The 22,822-nt window shown below is 37.1% G+C and overlaps 1 protein-coding gene across 1 annotated transcript; it reads left to right on the forward strand.

Annotated features, from left to right (window-relative positions):
• The first annotated feature begins 12,694 nt into the window (after nucleotides 1–12,694).
• Nucleotides 12,695–17,730, forward strand: LOC105058232 (flavonol synthase 1-like). Its single transcript, XM_010941102.3, has 3 exons — nucleotides 12,695–13,219; nucleotides 16,323–16,650; nucleotides 16,921–17,730. The coding sequence occupies exons 1-3, from the start codon at nucleotides 12,753–12,755 to the stop codon at nucleotides 17,131–17,133; spliced, it is 1,008 nt and encodes a 335-aa protein (XP_010939404.1). The 5' UTR covers nucleotides 12,695–12,752; the 3' UTR covers nucleotides 17,134–17,730.
• Nucleotides 17,731–22,822: the final 5,092 nt, after the last annotated feature.

Consider the following 22,822-nt stretch of genomic DNA (forward strand, 5'->3'; position numbering starts at 1 on the left):
AATAGGTCACCCCGATCCACGAAACCACCAATACACCACAAAAAACCACCTCCAAAATGCTGCCAGTCCACCATGGACTGTGCGAATCGATTGGGAAATGGTCGCCCGATCCATAGCTCTGCTTGTGGACTACTGGTCTGTGGATAGTAGGCCTGGGCACCCATGCACTCGTTCGTGCTGGGATGCACTGGGCAGCGCTGCCGAGCTTGGCCGCATCACCGTCGGTCTCCGTCGGCCCACCATTGGCCTCCGCCACTCCGTGGGTAGTGCTAGCTTTTATTGCGCATAACTTCGCCGTCTGGACTTCGTTTGAACTGATCTTAAGCTCGTTGGACTCCGTTCGTCATCGTGGATCTCGTTGTAGGCTCCTTATGGATCAAATCTAGAGGTATCAGATCCTAACAATCTCCATCTTGACTCGACATTCGGCCTTCTCCTAACTTTAAGAGCTTTTGGATCTCCTCGCCTCCATGCCTTAGGGCAAACGCCTACTGATCATGGATGGGCAAACATAGGAGTCGAGCCAAGTCGCTCGATCCTATTTTCATTGTATGCTGTGCTTTTTCTGACCTGAGATCTGCTCAGATTATCATCCTATGGCAATAGGAATCTCATCCTACGATATCGCCTCTCATCCTCTCGAGTCTCGCATCTCGTGTCCGATCCACTTCCACCTAAAACTCCATCTCGCTCTGGGCTCCTCCCAGCTCTTGAAGCTCCACCTCGTGTTAGACTCCCTATCAGGTAGTAATGTCTTCTTGTCTTTTTTTTTTCCTCTAGAATAACCCTATCGCCGTGCAACACCTTCAAAATTTCTTCACCAGCTACCATCCTGTAGCCTCTCCAATCTAGTTTGCTCAATGAGATAAGATTTTGCCTAAAATCGGATATGTATCGGACCTCCCCCAATCTCCTCACTACACCATCATATGTCCTCCAGCTGATCGTCCCGATGCCTCTGATCGCACAGCTTGATTCATCTGACAGATAAACAATGTCCTCACTGCTCTCTAGGGAGTTAAACTACCGCTCTCTGCAATATATATGGTAGGTGCATACAGAATCTAAAATTCACTGTTAGAAAGAAATAGATACCTCATCAGATATTTTCGAGACATCATCCCCTGACTCGCTACTGACCGTCGCTACAGTAGCTCTCGTCCGATTCCTGAGTTAAGGGCAATCTCTGGTTAGATGCCCAAATTCATTACATCGATAACATCTGATCTTGCTCAAATCCCTCGTCCTGGACTTGGACTGCTCTCATCATGATCTCCTATTGCTCCATCTGTCGTCTCCTGCTCCTCCAGAAACCACCAAAGCTGAGCTGCCGCCGTCTAAGCTCGAAGTTGGATTCTCCCGCTTGAGAACCTCATTCTGGAGAATTACCATGGTGACCTTGTCCATCTTGATGGTGCTCTTCTCTACTAAAAGAGCAGTCACCAAAGACTCATATGAAGGGAGAAGCGATGCTAGCAAGACCAGCACTCTGATCTTCTCCTCAACTTTATCGTCAATGCTGAGGAGGTCGGTGAGGATCTTCTGAAAGTGACTGAGATGCTCCAGCATACTTTGTTCCTCAGTCATCTACAGTTGGTAAAACTACCTTCAAAGAAGAGAGTTTTAGTGAGAGACTTCGCCATGTATAACTCCTCGAGCTTCGACCACAACACCGTCGGGAAAGACTTACCAAGCATATGGATCACCACCTCATCCGCTAGATATAAGCAGATCATACTCACCACTTGCATCTGAAACCACCTCCAATCCTGCACGTCCATGGTAGTCGATTTCTCCTCGCACAAAAGAGCATCGATCAATCCTTACTGGATGAGCATGTCCTTCACCCTTGCTTACCACAAGGATAAATTATTCTTTCTATCAAATATGTTAATCTCCATTTTAATTGAGCATGTCTTCTCCATCTTCAATCTTGCTCACTACTACCACAACATACGTCTTGGTACCGCCTCGCTTTGATACCATTTATTGAGAATGTCTGGCCAAGAAACCACCTCTACAGGACCTTTTCGATACCACGCATCGCAGCAGGAAAAAAGAAGAAATAAAATAAAAATACAATCAGATATATGGATTAGCTTAAAAGCTCACCTCCATAAGATATGCAAGCTTCACTATGAAAAAGAAAAAATTATAAAAGGATATCACATCCTCAACTCTCGTACACCTAATCTCTCTCTCATAAGAAACTCTCTCTCACAAAAGCTTTCTCTCTAGAAAGACCTTCTGAATCTTTGAAGTGACCGCTGTCTGCTGCCTGACAGTCTATCTGAAATCTCCTGCTTCTGCTCTTTGTCGGTGTCTGGGTCTGCCATTGCTAGACTCCTCACGGCTGCTGCTCCTTAGGTTCGTCGAACACCACTGCTATCATAGATACCAAGCCTCTGTTTGCCACAGGATCTTTTAAAGACGTGAATCCAAGCCCTAATCAAAATTACAGTTCGATTAGAACTCCAGAAGCCTTCCAATCGTCCGATCGTGCCTCTAGATGAACTCTAGCCATTAGATCATGTTTTATCACGTCCCAGCTCGCTGCCAAACTCTCCTAATCTCCCTGGAACTGCTCACAACCATCCGATTGTGACCGATTGAGCTATCAGCCATCGGATAGCGCAAATAGGTCACCTTGATCCATGAAATCACTGATACACCGCGAGAAACCACCTCCGAAATGCCGTCGGTCCATCGTGGACTGTGCGAATCAACTGAGAAACGATCTCCCGATCCACAACTCCATCTGTGGACCGCTGGTTCGCGATGAACCGCGTGAAGGATAGCGGGCCTGAGTGCCCACGCGCTCGCCCACGCTAGGCCGGGGCTACATGCAGCCCGCACGCACCCACACGCTGGGCAGTACTGCCGGGCCTGACTGTGCTGTCGCTAGCCTCCGCCGTTCCATGGGCTGTGCTAGCTTCTCTCGTGCATAATTTCACCGTCCGAACTCTATTTGGATTGATCTTGGGCTTGTTGGACTACGTTCGTCGTCGTGGACCTCACTGTGGACTCCTTATGAATCAAATCTTGAGATATCAAATTTTAACACATGTTGCTGTCAAATAGCTTCACGAAAATCCACTAGTGCCTTTAAAACCTGCTGGTTCTAAAATTTGCACCGATTAGTGTGCACCGTAACTAATGGATATTGCATAATTTGCTAATCGAATACCTTCAAAACTGTCATTGGATTGGCATAACTTTGCCATGGATCAAGATAAAGTGTATAACTTTTTCACCGGTCGATCCTCCAGACCAGTGCTTCACATTAGGTTTGACAGTGTTAACAAACACTTAAAAAGTGTAGTTTTTATAAATTCAGCTAGCTAGATTTAACGAACTGAACATTTCCAAGCTTTCATCATGCATCGCTTCACGGTGGCTAGAACTCAATTTGTTCGTTCCATTCCTTGGAAGTTTAGACCTTGTGAGCAAGCGGATATTATAAACTTCCTCATCTTTTCATTCAGCTGGTGGTCATATAAATTGGTTTTGGGAATAGGTGATGGTAAAGAATAATTGAGATGACCATCCTTCGTGTAGGCAACTTGACTGCGAACTCGATATTATTAGATGGCGTTTGGTGCATTACATAAATAATATTACTATGATAATATGATTACGGAGGAAATGTGATTACCTGATAAAATTACAGAGAATTCTATATTGCAGTGTTTGGTATGTACAGTAATGTTGTTGTAAAATTACAGAAAATCTTATATTGTAGTGTTTGGTATACAATTTAAATTACATGAAATATAAACTAATTTTTTCAAAATACCCACATCCTTGCTTATTGATTATTGTCAATTTTCTAGATGGACAACTTAATTTTGAGATCAACTATTTTTCGTGACATCGCTCATTATGTTTTTTTTTTTTTTTTTCACCAATTGGGACTATCCATAATTTATTTTGATTTATTTTGATAGGGATATTTTGGTCCTAAAATTATCTCATTATAAGATTGCAGGATTATAAGATTATATATAATCACATAGCTTTCTCTCCCTAGGCAATCAGATTATCTCTTTTTGAGGTAATGCTACATTATATGTCTGTGAAAGTAACAAAACAAATAGTGTAATCTAATTATCTGTTGCAAAATTATATACATGTAATTCTGTCAGGATTACATGCTACCAAACGCTCCTTAGGGTGTAAGCTGCATATACATTGGGGTAACCATGCGTGCAGCCAATCACATTTGATTGTTTCTACGATAGTGTATTGAGATGAATGCTTGATGAATGTGGTGCACAGGAACCGGCCATCATTATTAGCTGCATGCACCGCCACGCTGGTGCATGCAATGCAAGAAATAATTTTCCATGTTGTTGGATGTTTTTTTTTTTTTGTCTTTGTTGTTGCCCTAAATTTTTTTCCTATGGTGGTTTTGTGCTATTGAATTCTGTGCTGCGGGGGAGCTGATGTTGCCTGTAGATATCTTTTGATGACTGAAGGGGAAGCCCCCTGTTTCAGGGGTTTTGCAATGTGCACCTGGTTTGTCTTTCTTCCTGTTCACAATGAGAGGTACCTCTGAGATTAATCGAAATGATGTCAGAAGGCCTACTTGACTAGGGCATAAAAGGTAAAGAATAGACAACCATGAACTCGATGATGAAAAATATGTTTTTCTATTAAATCATAATAAGACTTCGAGATGAAAGATAATTAGGCCGTCGGCAATTTGGCTACAAACCATGGATAGTTGGATGACGTTTGGTTCACAGATGGGCTGAATAAAGATCAAGACATTCAGTTATTAACTGAATTTATCAGACAAACTAGAAGAAGATTAGATTAGCAAATCTATGAACCACCATGTTTTGACGAGCAGATAACATGTGTGCTCAGTTGGCTTGATAATTTAACCATCTAGTGCTTAGTTGTGAGGATGTAACACGTGTTCCATCCTACGAGAGAAGTTTGCTTGATGATTTAACCATGAACCATAATCTCTACTTAACCATAATTTTCTTGAATTACTGGTTGAGTAGTAGTAGAAGTGGTGGATCCACGGTGAATAAAAGACAACAACAAAAGCAAAAGGAAACAGTTTCACTCTCTCCGGAACATCAAATAGCACTATTGTTATTGCAAATGCAGTAAGTCTTGTTTCTTAGGTAGTCAAACTTGGAAGATCGATGCGCATACACTGGTCATCAATGGCTCTTTAGGGTTTAAATTTTTGATGTTGAATGCTCATCCTTCCTTTAGGGAGTTGTTTGAATCTTGTCAAAACAAAGAGCATGTGTGTGAATTCAATGAACAAAGTTTTTCAATTTTCATTCATATTGATCCATATCTTGCCACTTAAGCATAGCTGCCCACATGGGTGGGATAAATAGAATTCAGTAGAATTAAAGGAGTGTTGCAACCAAAAGCTCTTCGCTTAGCACATGAGATATTATTCATTTTGATCCATGGGTCTCATAGTTTTATCCTTCAAAAGATGCCTCATGTGGAAAGGATTGTTTCTTCTTATATAAGTCAGAGTTTTTCTTAACTCATAATCAATATAGAACTAATGATGCCCTCTCTTCTACACTACAACGAGTAATTCCATAACTTATTCCTATCCTTTGATTGTAAAGCCTAATCTCATATTTATTCTTAGCGTAAACATCAAATGAAAATTTATCTTCCTTTGACTTCCCCTGGCCCGGTATGTCTTCAAGTAGAGGAAGGCTGTCAGGAAGTTCCTTCCGAGGGAAAATCGTTGAGTTGCACCAATAATGTTTGGATCTCAAGATGAGTCAATATGAAGAATTTTAGAAAACTAGTTGAGAATTGAAGACTTTAGTAATTGACCATCCAAAAAAATCAGAAAAATATGAAATAACTAAACATCATCTAACAAAATGAATGTTGGAAATGGCCAAATCTTTACTGCTGGTTTAAGCCATGGACTTAGACAAGGCTCACTGCAAAACCAGTTTCCCCTGTTAATTCACACGTCCCCTACTAGAAAAATCTCACTTGTTGGGGCCATCAACCTCCTACAGTGGGGGATCCTCTTTGCACGACCCATGGACTTATCCACTACGCAAGTTGAAATCCCTCGACTTCAGATGCCCACTTCTTCGGCCCTCAGCCCAGACCAGCAAACTGTATGCTTACCCCTGGAAATAAACACCTAATCAACAATTCTCTTGTAAATCTTACTGCAAATTCCTCAACTCTAGAGGTCGTCAAGCCAAGCTGATATGATATCCTGTTTACTTGGTTGGTCACTGAAACCAACTGTTAACATCTGAAAACCTTGCCAAAAGGTGACCTTCTAGAGCCAGCACTCGTGTTTTCTTCAATCAAGCTCCCGAGATATACAAACTTCTCCCAATTCTAGTACTCAAAGCGAGTTTCGAACATAGTGAATGCTCGGTTCGGTATCTCCTGCTTTCTTTACTATTATCTGTGTATCATTTCCTTATGCTACGATGCTTTTTTATTATTTTTATAAAAAGATGGAAAAAATCTTAACCATCCATTAGATAAGGATAGCTCGGATAAATATCTCAAGATACTTGAGGAACCTGTTGCCACCTTTTTATTATTATTGTTTCCAAAAAGTGTTCCAACTTGGTTGAATAAAGTAGGACATTCCAAGCCGAGTTAGATCTAAGACTGGCCGGCCCGAACCTTTTTCTATTAAAAAATATATTTATCTTTTAATTTTTTAATAGCCAACCCCCCACCTGCGATTTATTCCCCATCCATAAACCCTACTGCCGTCTGTCTCCGTGCCAGTTTGCCTCTATCCATCTCCACGCCTTCTCCTTCTCACATCCTTTACTGGCCTTCCTGCCATTTTGCCTCTATCTATCATCTCACATAGCTTCATGATAAGGGCAATCTCATCCATCCTCTCCATCTGGTTCGCTTCCTTTTTTTTTTTTTTTTTAATTCATTTCATTCATGTATAGGCTTTTCACCAGCGAGAAAGAGTAGGTGACGTCGTCAACGTATGGAGGGTGTACAACTTGAGTGGGGGTGGGTGGGGGGAATTGCTACCTCTATTAGTAGAGCCAAGATCGAGCTGAAGGGAGGAAAAGACATTTGAAAAAGCCTCTCAACTTCGACAAAATTATGCTTCCCACCATTGATGTTAGTATGAAAATGATCCCAAAGTGCAAGAAAATTACCACACCAATCACACACATTGTTGGCTACGGAAGATTGCTGGTGGACAAATCTTGACCATCCACATTGAAGTGGATGGCTAGAGATTTTTTCTTGGGTAAAAGGCAATTTTAAGTGTGCACTATGGTACATCAGGGTACTGTAATACTAGGATATATTAAATGTATACTGTGATATATTAAATATATACCATGGTATATTATGAATGTACTGAGCTATATTAAATGTGTTGTGTTATATTAAGTGTATGCTTGGGTTACTATATGTGTACTATATTATATTAACGATGTATCATGATATTTTAAGCATATATGTATCGAGCTATATTACTTATTTATTGTGGTATATTAAGTATATATCATGGTATATTAAATATGTAAAATGATATATTAAGTATGTACTATGTTATATTAATTGTATATAATGGTATATTAACTATATGATGTGGTATATTATATACCCATTCAAATCCACTTCACATGAAAGGTTACCAAATATTCATTAACACTATACTTTCTGATCATTTAAATTTGAATCTAATTTTATGAGATTATAACACAAATGGCAATGGGACTCTTATTCAAAGGGTTTCTACAGTCTTGAACTCCTAATGTACACCCTCTATATATGGAGCTCTTCCAAGCATCTGAAATGTTTCTTCGCCTTAGTTTCTCTTCAATTGCGGTTTGTATTTCTTTGACCATTCTACCGAAATTACTTGAACAGTCAAAGGAGGTAAAATGAAATAAGCTACCTTTTGTATTACACTAAAGTCTAAACTCGTGTGATGATCCATTTAAATGTGTGATTAGTCCCATGTTAATTACGCATCTGGCAAATCCTGGATGGTAATATATAACTATACATCAAAAAAATCTTGGATGGTCGTACAAGATCAAGAAACACAAATAAAATCTTCTAGCTAGTTTTTTTCTGGATAAAATTTTTTATTATTAAAATTTTAATTTAATTATACTCTAAAAAAAAAAAAATTTGTTTAGCCATCATTTGAAATGCAATGTTGCAGCCTGTGTTACACCCCACATTGGAAGTTTGGGAAGTTGACGATGCCTCAAACACAGACGAATCACAGTACTGCACTGTACGAGTGCAAGCTCCACAGGTATTATTGGTATATTTATTTTTTATTTTTTTGGTAGGAGACAGCAGGATTATATTGCACCAACATAGAGTATATAGCATATACTATGGCCCCATATACAAAGTAAGTAAAATGGACAATGAGCAGACAACACAGAGCGGATTTGTCCTGATACATTAAGAATATAGAACAAGAAAGTCTGTTTCAAAAGCTACATATATAACATGAAATATAACAAGAACTAAAAGTTTGTACACAAATGTCCTCCCAAGCTGATTAAATTTGAGCACCCTATGTACCAACTTGAACTTGCTATGCAGAACACCAGATACACAGGAAATAAGCCGGCAACCAAGTTCCTCAAAAGATTTTTCCCCACAAATATAGAATTCTATGTTAAAAGGATTTAGCATATACTTTCCCCTGTAGCTGAAGTAATCTGGATGGATAGTGGAAGATTCTGGCACTATGAACTTCAAAATCCTATAAGAAGCATGAGAAAAAGAGCCCCTGCAGTAATAGACCATCAAGAAAAAATAGGAGAACCCACCGCTCTACTGTAAGAAGTACACAATAGTCTGCTGATGAAGGCTGATATGTATCCTATTGAAGACTGATAAAATATACAATGCATACTGATAAAATCAAAAATCTCATATAGCTTGTGCATACCATTTATATGATAGCAGAGAACCAAATTCAAGTAGGTAAATAGAGGGATTGCAATATACATTTACATCATAGAAAAAGGTAGCAACTAATAATGAAACCTACAATCAAAACAAACAAAGATTAGCTAAAAAATTTCTTTTTTCTTCTTTCCTTTTTTCTTTTTTCTTTTTTCTTTTCCTCTTCATTTTCCTTTTTTCCTTCTTTTTGTTTTGCTTGTTTTCTTTTTTTTTCTCATTTTTTTGTACTTTCTCCATCCTCCTATTGTATCTTTATGCAGTGAAAAATGGCACATTAAAAAAGACATTAGTCCAATATAAGCCCAAAATGAGTAAACTGTAGTATCTATGTGTAAAAGTAACAGTAGCATAATGCTATAGTGGCGACACATATAGTTAAAAACTGATAGCTATTGACAATAGCGATGAAAGACATAGCAGCCAGTCTTAATTTGGAAAAGACAGAATGGCTCATAGTAGTATACAGTTGAGAATGGCTTGTAGTAGTATACAGCCTTAGTAGCATCTTAAAGACTATAATATAGTTGGCAATGTGACATAACCAAGGCACAGTAATAAGGTTGGTCATGTATATAATGTGAAGAAATATCCAAATCTAAATAAAAACAAATGAGAAAAAGGTTAGAACTCTTCGCTCGACACTCCTCCCTATTTTGTTTATTATTTGACTCAATTTGTTGCTACTAATCAACTCTTTTTACTTTTTCCCCTCAATTCTTGTCAGACATTGTATTTTTTCTCTTCTCTCTTTTTTTCCATCAGTATTTTCTCTCTTCTCAATAAATTTTTCAAATTCTTTTTTTTTTCACTCAATTTTTTTCTTGGTCTATCAATGTTTTGTATAAATTTTTCTTTGTCTCTTTTGCTCTCTCACTGTATTATTCATTTTTTTTATTTTTTATTCAGTACAAACAAACTTTCAAAGTATGATGCCACATCAGCTTCATATGATACAAAGCAATGTTATCCACAAAAGGTATACACAAAAAAGGTATACATTGCATCCAACTTTGTCCAAAAATGTGGAAATATGTACTGATGAAGTAGCTATGATAAACAAAACTTTTTCATATACGTTTTAATTTTTTTCTCTGCTTGATTGGATATTGCTGATGAGGTAGGAGGAAAAAACCAGTATGTTCCTCCCAAAGCTACCATTAATCTAATGTATCCAACTCCATAAGCATCAGATATGAAAAGAAATTTGCAATGATGATCATGAATATCCTCGTAACTCCATGAAAAATCCTCTGCAATGCACTATTAGCCATAAAATCTACAACCTGATTCGCTTCTCAAAAAATATAAAATATTTTATAGAAATTTGTAATTGATTTCCAATGTAAAAGATCATTAACATGGGAAATATGAGTAAGTAGACGTAAATGAGAGGTTTTGAAGTCAAGAGATAGCAGTGGCAAAGTCTCCTTCCATCCAAATATGGATAGCCTTTAATTCAACAATGACAATCCAAATCCTAAGCCAGACAGCTAACAATTCAGCAAAAGGGACATTAGCACGAGGAAGTACCTTACCTCCAGTGCGCAGTAGTTGATCATTATAGTTTCCAATAACATAGCCCGCAGCTGCCCTGTCTCTGATTACAGATGCATCAAAATTAATTTTCATGACCCCAATAGGAGGGAGTAGCCAAGACACTACACAAGGTTGACAAAAGGATGAACCCTTTTGTATTTGGCTATCCCAGTACTAACACGTGATAGAAAAGATAAAGAATACAAGCATCCAAAGTCTTTAGTAAAAACCATCAGTTTTCGCATTAATTGAGCAATCATCATCTGGATGTTATTAAAAATCCGTTCATTTCGAACCCACCAAAGTAATCAAGCTACATATACCAAGAGTGATCTCTGTTCCATTACTATCTGGCTATTCGAAATATATTCAATTAAAGTCGACAATGAAGAAAGATAAAAATTCACTCGACACATAGAATTTAGTTGCTGTCAACAAAGTTGAGCATAATAGTAGTGAACCATAGAATGGGCACAATCCTTAATTTGATTAGTGCAAATATCACAAGTCATATCTGTAGAGGGTATGATATTGCAGTGGGTGAATAATTGTTTACAAGGCAGCCGATTCCAAACCAGTCTCCAGAGAAAAGTTTTGATCCGCATAGGCACTTTAAGGGACCAAATCCAAACACAATTAACCTTTAAATGTGGAACATCATTAGGAAAAGACAAACGCTTCATATCTTGCAAGAAAACATGTATTAATTTAGAAGAACCCCAAACCATCCTATCCTCCCAAACACCTAGGGATAACGGAATAGTACAAATATTCTTAAGCAAATCCAAAGAAAAGTGTTGTGCAAGCCCCTACAAATTTCAAGTTCTGTCAGTATTAATGAAATCAGAGACATACATATTTACATTCATAAGGTCCATATTAATGTAAGTAGGCTAAGCTATAAGGAGAATGGGTGATATCCATGGGTCCTCATAAACTTTGATTGTAGTACCAGTACTTACCATCCAATCCATTAAAACTAAAATTTTAAATGGGACCCAGCCTTAGAAATCTTCTTCCAAATGATAGAAGCTTTCCTTGGACAGTTATAATTAATCCATGATCTAGTAAATTTGTGTTTTACTTTAACTACCTGAGTCCATAATGAATGCAGATTCAAAATCACCTGTGCAGCCAATTTACACAAATAGTGAAAGCGATGTTGATTTGAAATCCTAAACCACCATATAATTTAGGAGTACACATCAGATTTCATGCAATAAGATGAAATGCGCGCTGATCCGATGCATGGCCTCAAAGAAAAGCTCTGAATTCTCTATGAATCTTATGAAAAATAGACATAAGAACATGAACAGAAAAAAAAGACATAAAGAGAGATAGCACAAAATACTGAGTGGAATAAAATCACACGATCAGTAAGAGATAACATTCATCATTTTCAAGCCGTAACTTTATTTGATAATTTATTTAATATAAATTAAAAGTCGGAGAGTTTAAGTGTTGTACCTGATAAAGAAATCCTAAGGTAAATCCATCCTTCTATTTTTTTAAAAAAATATAGTACTCGTAAGATGTGCTGCCTGGTAGAACATCCAATATCCAAAAATTTTTTTATATAATTAATAATTTATTTAAAATATATATAATAAATATTAAGAATAGCACAAAAATATAATGTTGTATAAAATAATTCAAGTTACCAGTAAACAATCATCAATGTAAAATATATATATATGTATAATTTCTGGAGTACCATGAATTTTACAACCAAGATTTGATAGAGAGTTAACACCAAGAAATTTTGAAAATGACGTGCCTGTGGACCGGAAGAACAATGGTGGGTGGCGCGCGGGGGGTCCTGTCATGCAAAACATGCATGGCAGAAAGATCCGAACTCCATCACAAAGATTTCTTTCTTGTAGAACAAGTCCTCTGTCAGCACAATTATCTTTACCGTACGTTCCCAACGTGGCTCTCTTGCCACCACACACTATTGACCATTACCACGCCGTCCTTGCGTTCTTCTATGCGGACGGAATCATGGCGTTCACCTTGAGATTCCATGAACCTCGAGTAATCTACGTATATTATTTCTTTTCCTTTGTATCTTAATGTTTTGATGAATTAAGCAATTGGCATTTGCTCGGGGTTGGTAGCACCGTCAAGCGAACAAGCTAGCTTTATCCCTTCTCCCGTTTTATTCCACCACTTCATCTACCAAACCAACAAGGCGGACCTATATCACAAGGTTAGACCCTCCCTCCTCCCTCCATTCATCACTTGCTCTTCTCTCCAACGTACACAAAATGGAGGCTGAGAGGGTGCAAGTCATCGCCTCGCGGAGCAACGCCATGGGCACCATACCTTCGGAGTTTATAAGATCGGAGCTCGAGAGACCCGGCACCACCACGTTCCACGGTCCGGTCCCGGAGATCCCGGTCGTGGATCTCGCAGTCCCGGACCGTGACCGGGTGGTTCAAGTCATGGTGAAGGCCGGCCAGGAGTGGGGAATGTTTCAGGTCGTAAACCATGGGATCCCAGTTGAGGTGATCAAGGAGCTGCAGCGCGTGGGAAAGGAGTTCTTTGAGCTACCCCAAGAAGAGAAAGAGGCATACGCCATGAAGCCAGAATCGGAAACCTTGGAAGGGTACGGTACCAAGCTGCAGAAGGATTTGGAAGGAAAGATGGCTTGGGTGGACTTCTTCTTCCACAATATATGGCCACAGTCTCGCGTTGACCACAGCATCTGGCCCAAGAACCCGGCTTCTTACAGGTTTGAATCGTTGTAATGCTTTATAATATGTTACATTAATCATTATCTTTTTTGATCTGTTATTATAACTACTTATTTTAACTATATAATACGTGTGTACGTCGGGCGTGTTCACATTTCCTACTCCATCTATTATCTCTGATTTGCGTTTTTTTTTTTTATTGGTAATGTTTTCACTCATTTTTCTGATATCATATTGAAGCCTGCTAGGAAAGATGAACTCGTGGCCATTGACGATAGCATGCCAAAGAAGTTTTTATTGGTTGGACCAGATCCATTAAGTTCACTAATTTCATGGTATCAAAGAGAACAGTGTTATAATGGCTATATAATTTTTTTTTTTCTTTGACGAAAAGTGGAGACTAATGATTATATACCATTGGTCACCAATTTGTTAAAGAGAAAATTGTCCACTGTTAGCTATCACAATAGTATGATCTATGCTAGATATGGTCATAATAGCTATCATAATTGTATTATTAATTATGGTCGAGACAGGGTGGGCGGGATGTACATACTTTGGCTTTTGGTTGCCAACACACCAAACCCCTGTTTGTTAGTGCTAGAGAGGCGTCAACCTATCAAGTAGGGATGGGGACTCACGATCCATCTCACGATGGAATGAATCATTGGGTCATATTTTGTATAACTTTCGAAGCATAATATCTATTTCATAACCCATCAAATAATAAAAGAAAGATGTTTGAGCATTTTGAAAATTGTACAAAATATGATCTAACAGTTTACATCATGAAAAAAGATCAATCATTCTCTTCCCCGAAAAATACCCCATCTCGCATGTGCTATGCAGGTTTGTAGCTCATAAGCACTGGCATGCATGCGTCTACGTGTTTGCCGTATATGGTGAGAAAAAATATTGGTCGGAAGAAATGATAGAAATGGGAAAGAAGGATTCCCTTCATGCAAATGCACCATTAGATGGCATCATGATCGCTTTGAGATTTGTATAGATGGAGAATATTAAAGTATTTTGAAGTGCTTTCAGTTCTATGTGGGATGCAATATCCAATTATTTATATCGTGAAAGAAGATCAATTATTGATACAATATGAATCCTGATGAGAATGGATTTAGAGTGTATCTTTCGTCCCAAAAAAAATGATTGGATTTCTTTCACGACATCGGCTAATGGACTGTATTTTGCATAAATTTGAAAGCACAATAAATCTCATCCTTTTCACAGCACAAATCATAAAATGGATATTATACTTTAAAAGTTGTGTAAAATGTAACCCGACAACCATTCTTTTGTGTGATGGTACAACCCGAACCCGGTCCAAGCAGGTGATATTCAAGCATTCTTTTCTAGAAAGTCCAAACAACCATCCAACGTTAACTTTGCATCACATGTGACTTCCTTATCAGTTTATTGGAATATATTGTGTAAGCCATAAAAGGAAGTGGTTGCCATGAATCAATATTACCTTGGGGATAAACCAGACTTGTCTCTTCCAATAGCTGGGAAATCCCCTTCTTGCCCTAGAAGTCATCCCCTTGAGGTTACAATTACTTATCATCCCCCTATCAACTCTTTAAATACACAAAAATCATCATGGAAAGGGCAGTCGAATTTCTAACTATGTCAAAGGCTCGTTTCACTCCAATTTAAAGGCCGTCTCTCCCACTTATTTATATAAATTAAAGCTTGCCCATGGCTTTCTTCCCATTCTTCTTTCCACAATCGAATTTGAGTCCCATTTGGGCACAATTTACTATGTCAGATGGATTGACTATGAGAAGGGCGGTCATCACTTTTTTCTTTCCTCTTGCTGTTTTGAGAAAAGTCTCCCTCTAGAAAGATCATATCAGTGCTATACTATTAATCATACCTTTGATCTCATGTAGGCAGCGTGCCAATGAGCATGATCTAGACTTTTCACTAAGTCAAATGGGCACTTAAAATTAGTCGTCAAGATGTCAAGTTTCAGCTATACCATCAAGACTGCCGAAATTCAGTCATTGATCCTTTTGACGACCTTCCATAGGGCATAACAGAGTCAATACTAACTAAGGTGGAAGTCCCATATATTCTATCCCATGCATCCTACACTTTGCAGTTATCTCTTAAACTAAATAACAAAAATCTCTAATTCCACGAAATAAATCCATTCCTCTAATAGTACCTTATAAGTTCTACTTACTCTTTTAAAAGTTATTTTAAACAAAATAAGAATTTTGACAACTGAGCTGCATTTGGTTTGTAGAAATGAAAGGTTTGAAATATGTATTAGTTCCCATTCTACCCCATTCTGATGTTTGGTAGTTAATTTAGTTAAAAAATATAAAATTTAATAAATATTATATTAGCATATTCTAACATAATATTGCATAATATTATAATATTAATACTCCAATGAGATTACTAATAATAACATTATAGCAATATCAATATTTTTAAAAATAATAGTATAATATATCAATAGCATCGTTTTTTGATTCCTAATAAAACTAACAATGTTAAAATTATTGATAATATTGATATCAAATTATAACAATATTATTAATAATATTAATATCACAGTAAGGCTAGTTATATTATTTCATAATATTATAATATATCTTAGATTTTAAACTACAATATTAATATGAAAATATACTATAAATAAAACTTCTTCCAATGATATTAAATTAGAAATTATCTAATATTAATAAAACTATCATAATAAAATAAGAAAATATTATTATATCATTTTTTTAGTAGCAGAATAGTAGCATTATTATTATAAGATATACTATTTTACTATTCAATGATAAATTTGTAATATTAATATACCATATTTTTTAATCATATTATCTACCATAATGTTTGCTTCATTCTCTCATAGGTTATCTGTATTTATCTAAATGCAGGAATTGATATGAGCCATTCTCGCTGGATAATTTCCAGAGATAAATATTCTCCAATTTTCGTTCCTCGAACCTGATAACCACCAAAAAGTGCATTATTTTTTTATCTCATTATTATCTTTTTGCCTGGCACATGTAGCTCTCAATTGAATGTCACAATAAATAATGACTCGAACCCTTAATTTTTCTTTTACTTCCTGTTCTTGTACCTTTCTATTGCCTGTCACGAAAACAGAAAAGCTAACGAGGAATACACCAAACACTTGTTGGGAGTTGTGGATGAAGTGCTGGCGAGTTTATCGCTGGGTTTAGGGTTGGAGGAGCACGTCCTGAAAGATGCACTCGGTGGAGAGGAGCTGGAGCTTCTTCTCAAGATTAACTACTACCCACCGTGCCCTCGTCCGGACCTGGCTTTGGGGGTTGTGGCCCATACTGATATGTCTGCGATCACCATGCTCGTTCCCAATGAAGTCCCTGGTCTGCAAGTGTTTAGGGATGACCATTGGTTTGACACCAAGTACATTCCCAATGCCATTATCGTCCACATTGGTGACCAGATTGAGGTGCGTACCATTTCCTCCACACTTCCTCATTTTAGCTTAACATTATACTTTCTTCAAAATAATTTACATAATACAGTTTTGATTCAGTATCTATACAGTATGACCATAGAAATTATTTGCATTATGAGTTGAATGGCTATTTAACGTTTCTACCACATGCATATGGTTCAATTTGTTTTGAATGAACTATTGCTATCTTTTTGGCATCTGATTAGTCTTCTATTTTTTTTCCCCGACATTATCTATACTTTTTTGAGTGATCTGATATAGATTCTAAGCAATGGGAAGTACAAAAGTGTGTTGCATAGAACAACTGTGAACAAGGAGAAGGTGCGCATGTCGTGGCCGGTGTTCTGCTCGCCACCGGCAGAAATGGTCGTTGGTCCTCTGCCCCAACTTGTTAGCCATGAGAGCCCTGCAAAATATAAGACCAAGAAGTACAAGGAGTATAAGTATTGCAAGATCAACAAACTGCCACAATAAAATGATTTCTAGTCATGTTAAAGTCGAGTTTGTCGTCCCTATGCTGTGATATCTGTGCTGCTTAGAGCCTCACAAAGTTTCAGAAATGGAACCACTGTAATAACTCCAAGACACCAGCTCATTTTAGTAGCTCTTATTGGAGAAGTACCTTAGAATGAAAACATTGAAACTATATTTGAGGCGGTTATATATATTCTTCATGCTCTATTTAATAAATTATACGTGGGATGTGGCCTTTCTTTCTTCAATCACAACAATGAAAAAATATTTCAGAAAATCTTCTAAGAGTACATCATGGCGTTACACCTGACGTCCTCGGTTCATGGAAAGTTATACGTAAAAGGCACAGCTACTACAATTGCCTTGCAGCTTAGAACTCGAACATTATTGAGAGTGCCACATAATGTGTACCTATATGTATACGGTTTCTTTATCGAGGGTAGATGCCAGCATTGTTTGTAGTTAATCGGTCCATTCTGAGAGTAGAGTTGCTATCAAAGCCCTGTGCAAATGAAGTTGGGTTTGATGCCATTGGGCATCTTTTGCGGCTGGAAAAGTTGTGTGGAATTAGATTTGCACTAACGTTAAGGATTGCAGGTTACCTTCAAATGACCGTTCGAACCCTATAGTAGAATGGCGAAACAATGTTGCAGGATGAACACTACTTGTAATTAAGAGAAAGGAACTAGAAGGTAGAAGGACGGTAGTGGCTACAAGCTGCAATGAAAGAGCTTCACGGAATCCACTAAAGCCTTCAAAACCTGTTGGTTCTAAAATTTGCATCAACTAGTAACTTTGTTTTCTCTATATTATCATATCTCTAAAGTCAATAATTTTTTATGCGAAACTACTAAACTCAATCACTATGCTACAATTACTTAGCAATTTTCTATTGAGATCTATTCCATAGAGGTACTTAAATTGCATCTGATTTCTAGTATACATCATGGTTAATAGATATTGCATAGTTTATAAATTTTATGAGCCATATGTGCGAAAAGCTTATCAAGCTCAACAATTTATTCACATGAGAGCCAGTTGGCCGGATTATATAAAAATCAATCGAGCATTGGAATCGAGCCAAGAGTACACACTAATGAGTAATTTTAGAAACCAAATTTGGTAATTGGAAACATGGACATAAATGGTCTTCAGGCAGTTCTTTGCAAGCAATGTTTTCTAGTTATCGAGTTTAACAATGATCAAGCTTATCTGAACAACAAATGTTTCACAACCGACTGCTAGCTATAATTGTCATGTGTTTTGCAAAACCATTCACGAGTCTCTTTGTCACGCACTGAACCTAATATCCGGATCGAATATGTGATAACCGCACACTCTTTAAGACATGCCCTAAAAAATATGCAAGGTCCAAAATAATTCATTACAACCTCAACAGCCATAATGTCTAATTTCAATAATAATTAATAAAACTTACATAATTACAATTTAAATTCCTTCAATCTTCTGATCAGGTATCAATGACACTCTATCTATGTATCCGCTCACTCGCAAATCTATACCATAGCAAATTATGAGCATCCTGCAATTCTGAGAAGAAAAGAAAAAAAAGAGGAGTGTGAACTTTACAGTCCAGTAAGAATTCCGCATATCACACCAATATAATAATATAATATAAAAATAAGAATAAGCAATAAAACATAAAATCTCATGTTCAATATCCAGAATATTGTAAACATTTAAAAATTATCTGTTTTGTCAAAAGAGATGCATCATCATATGTTAACGGATGAAACACTTTTATTTAATATTAGTTTCATATCTTGTTTTCTATTTCTCTTTTCATAATCACATTATCTTTAGCTTTTTTTTCTGACTTTGGACTAACCAAGACTATGCCTCAGTCTCCATCCGATCAAATTTTCACTCATAAGCCCATCAAGGCTGTCCCAGGCATGAGCTCATGGCTGGCTGTCCCATGTATGAAAATTCATGGGGGCTGTCCCAGACACAAGTTCCTGACGGACTATCCCAGACATGAGCTCCTAATCGGCTGATCCACGTATAAGCCTATAGAGACTGTCCCACGCATAAGCTCCTAGCAGGCTATCCCAGGCACAAGCTCCTGACGGACTGTTCCACATGACGAGACTAGTCCAAATCATATCTTTTTTATTTAATTATTATATGTTAATTTCACCAAATCAATTTCGATTTACAATATGATCAAAATAGATATGGCATATCCATATAATTATATCATCAATCACTGGCATACATACATATTAACATACAATATATGTACATTAAAAAATTATACGAGAAATAATAGTATCTCAACATGATAATCCATCAACACGAATCCAATGATATAAAACCAAAGATACAAATCCAACAATAAAAATAGTATACATAATGGTGATCATGTATAAAGATGCTTACCTCTACCGGTGATCGATCTAAATATAAATATCGATGAGCTCCTCAATCTACGAATCCAAAATCAAGATATTTTACTCAATACTTTTTTGCACAATAATTGCATCTCTACATGATTAGGATTAAATATAAAAAATCATATATATAAAAAAGTTATAAATAAATGATCCTAATAATATAAATCCAGGACCCTCATAGGATCAACCAAGATTGGGATTACTTAAGTACCTAGACCCTTCACTGATCTGTAAAACTCTTAGAGAGAAAATTCATGAAGAGAGAGAAAATTTTAGAAAGAGAAAGTAGAGAAAAAAATGAGCTTTTTAGAGAGAGAAAGTGAAGAGAGAATCTTCATATCCTCCAGACAATGAAAATATGATCGAGATCATCAGAGGTCATATCAAGGTGACTCAATGTGGATTAACTATGATCAGATGATATAAATTTCGAATAAGGGTCGGGCTGGGATCCAATCTATTGCACGAATTTTAAAGTAATTTTAGGTCATCTTATTTTCATCTCAAGTTTATCCTAGAAACCGTGATGCAGTTAGAGAGAGAGTAGAAAGACCTTAGAGAGAGAAGATGAAAGAGTGAGAGAGAAAATTCTCTTTTTTTTTTCTTTTTTTTTTCTTCGTCTTCTTCTTTCTTTTCCTAGCCAAACAGAGGAGGGACACGAGGAAGGGAATGGGCTTGGTGGCTCGTGCTCCGATGAGATGCGATGGCACGATCGGAGATCCGATAGCGGCGACCGACGGCGGTGGAGCTAGAGATGGCCAACGGTGAGGTTCGGCCGACGAGAAATTAAAAAAAAAAATCAAAAAAATAAGGGACCGCCCCTCTTTTCTTTGATTTTCTCGATTATCGATCGATCATCGAGGACCAAACCTCTGGAGAAGGAAACTAAGGAGGTAGGGGTCATGACCCATAGGTGTGACACCATAGGCGGTGATGCTGGTGGTCGGAAAAGAGAGGGAGAAGGCTCGTTCAAAACAGAGAAAAATAGAATTTTTATTTTTTTGTGGGATTTTTGATGAACCCGATGGCCGGTGGGGGTGCATGATACCATGAGAAGGAGGGGAAGAAAGAGAGGAAGGAGGGCTGGGGCTTATCTCCATCTCCGGTGAGGTCTCTGACGAGGATTTGAGGCAAACATAAAGAGAGTGTCGGTGGCTTCAACGAAAAAATTCGAAAGAAAGAAGAGGGAGAAATTGGTGCTCGTCGTGGCCAACTATGGAGGAAGAAGGAAGAGTTTTATGAGGCTCTTCCTAGGGTTCTTATTTGCCCCAGGAGACCCTCTCCTAATCGAGCAAGAGGAGGAAGATGGAGTCTTCTTTCAAATTTTTTTTTTTTCAAGTGGGCTTGGTGGGCCTAATCTTAGTGGGCTTATATAAATTAGGACTGGATATCACATTCCACCTCCCTTTAAAAAAAGTTTCGTCCTCGAAACTAGGATGCTGCAAGTCAAAATCTTAAGAGTATAAACTTTTCATCTTGTCTTCATGCTCAAAGATAACTTTCTTTATTGAAAAAATGAAATTCAAATCCTCTACCATAACATCTTCGCTTAAATCACCACACTTTCGCCTTTAAATTTATCAAATTTCTCGAGATTTACTAAATAATCTTCAATCAATTAAGATCATAATTTGTCACTCTGATACCATTTACGTCACCATCCTTAGTGGTCATAATCTGAAGTTTGATATCCTTCTACCATACTCCAATAATTATAACCCAAAGTTTTGATATAGCTTATGTTACAGTCCCTAGTGATATTAAATCTAAGCTCTGGTACCATGCTATCATATCATAATCACTTATATCATAGTCTCCAAATGATCATAACCAAAGCTCTGATACCACTCTGCCACTTCTTATTGATTATACACAAAGTTTTGATATCATTTCACAGTCCCTAATGATCTTAAACCTAAACTCTGATATCACTCTGTCACACTCCGAACTCAATATCCGAGTCGGATACGTGATGGCCGCACACTCCTTAGGGCATGTCCTAAAGAATATGCAAGGTCCAAAATAATTCATTACAACCTCAACATCCATAACGTCTAATTTCAATAATAATTAGTAAAACTTGTATAATTATAATTTAAATTCCTTCAATCTTCTGATCAGATATCAATGACACTCTATCTATGCATCCGTTCACTTGCAAATCCATACCATAGTAAATTATGAGCATCCTGCAATTCTGAGAAGAAAAAAAAAAGGATGAGTGTGAGCTTTACAGCCTAGTAAAAATTTCGTATATCACATCAATATAATAATATAATCTGAAAATAAGAATAAGAAATAAAATATAAAATCTCATGTTCAATATTCAGAATACTGTAAACATTCATAAATTATCTGTTTTATCAAAAGAGATGCATCATTATATGTTAACAGATGAAATACTTTTATTCAGTATTAGTTTCATGTCTTATCTTCTATTTCTCTTTTCATAATCACATGATATTTAACCTTTTTCTTTCCGACTTTAGACTAACCAAGACTATGCCTTAGTCTCTATCCGATCAAATTTTCACTAATAAGCCCATCAAGGCTGTCCCAGGCATGAGCTCCTATTTGGCAGTCCTACGTATGAAAGTCCGTGGGGGCTGTCCTAGGCATAAGTTCCTGACAGACTATCCCAGGTATGAGTTTCTGACCAACTGATCCACGTATAAGCCCATGGGGGCTGTCCCAGATATAAGCTCTTAGCAGACTGTCCTAGGCATAAGCTCTTGACGGACTATTCTACATGACGAGGCTAGTCCAAATCATTTTTTTTTATTTAATTATTATATGTTAATTTTACTAAATCAATTCTGATTTATAGTGTGATCAAAATAAATATGTCATATCCATATAAACATATCATCAATCACTGGCATACATACATATTAACACACAATATATGTACATTGAAAAATCATACGAGAAATAATAATATCTCAACATGATAATCCATGAACATGAATCCAACGATATAAAACCAAAGATACAAATCCAACAATAAAAGTAGTATATATAATGATGATCATGTATAGGGATTCTTACCTCTACCGATGACCGATCTAAATACAAAAATCGATGAGCTCCTCAATATACGAATCTAAAATCAAGATATTTTGCTCAATACCTTCTTGTACAATAATTGCATCTCTACATGATTAAGATTAAACATAAAAATCATGTATATATAAAAATTACAGATAAATAATCTTAATAATATAAATTCAGGATCCCTCGTAGGATCAACCAAGATTGGGATTACTTAAGTA

Source organism: Elaeis guineensis, chromosome 15 (assembly GCF_000442705.2).
Source record: "Elaeis guineensis isolate ETL-2024a chromosome 15, EG11, whole genome shotgun sequence".
Classification (NCBI taxonomy): domain Eukaryota; kingdom Viridiplantae; phylum Streptophyta; class Magnoliopsida; order Arecales; family Arecaceae; genus Elaeis; species Elaeis guineensis.

Bases quoted from the DNA above. Each gene is read 5' to 3' on its own strand.
- LOC105058232 (XM_010941102.3), top strand. From the start codon at position 12,753: ATGGAGGCTGAGAGGGTGCAAGTCATCGCCTCGCGGAGCAACGCCATG. The intron at 13,220-16,322 runs GTTTGAATCGTT...TCACGAAAACAG, and splicing joins AAGAACCCGGCTTCTTACAG to AAAAGCTAACGAGGAATACA. The intron at 16,651-16,920 runs GTGCGTACCATT...GATCTGATATAG, and splicing joins ACATTGGTGACCAGATTGAG to ATTCTAAGCAATGGGAAGTA.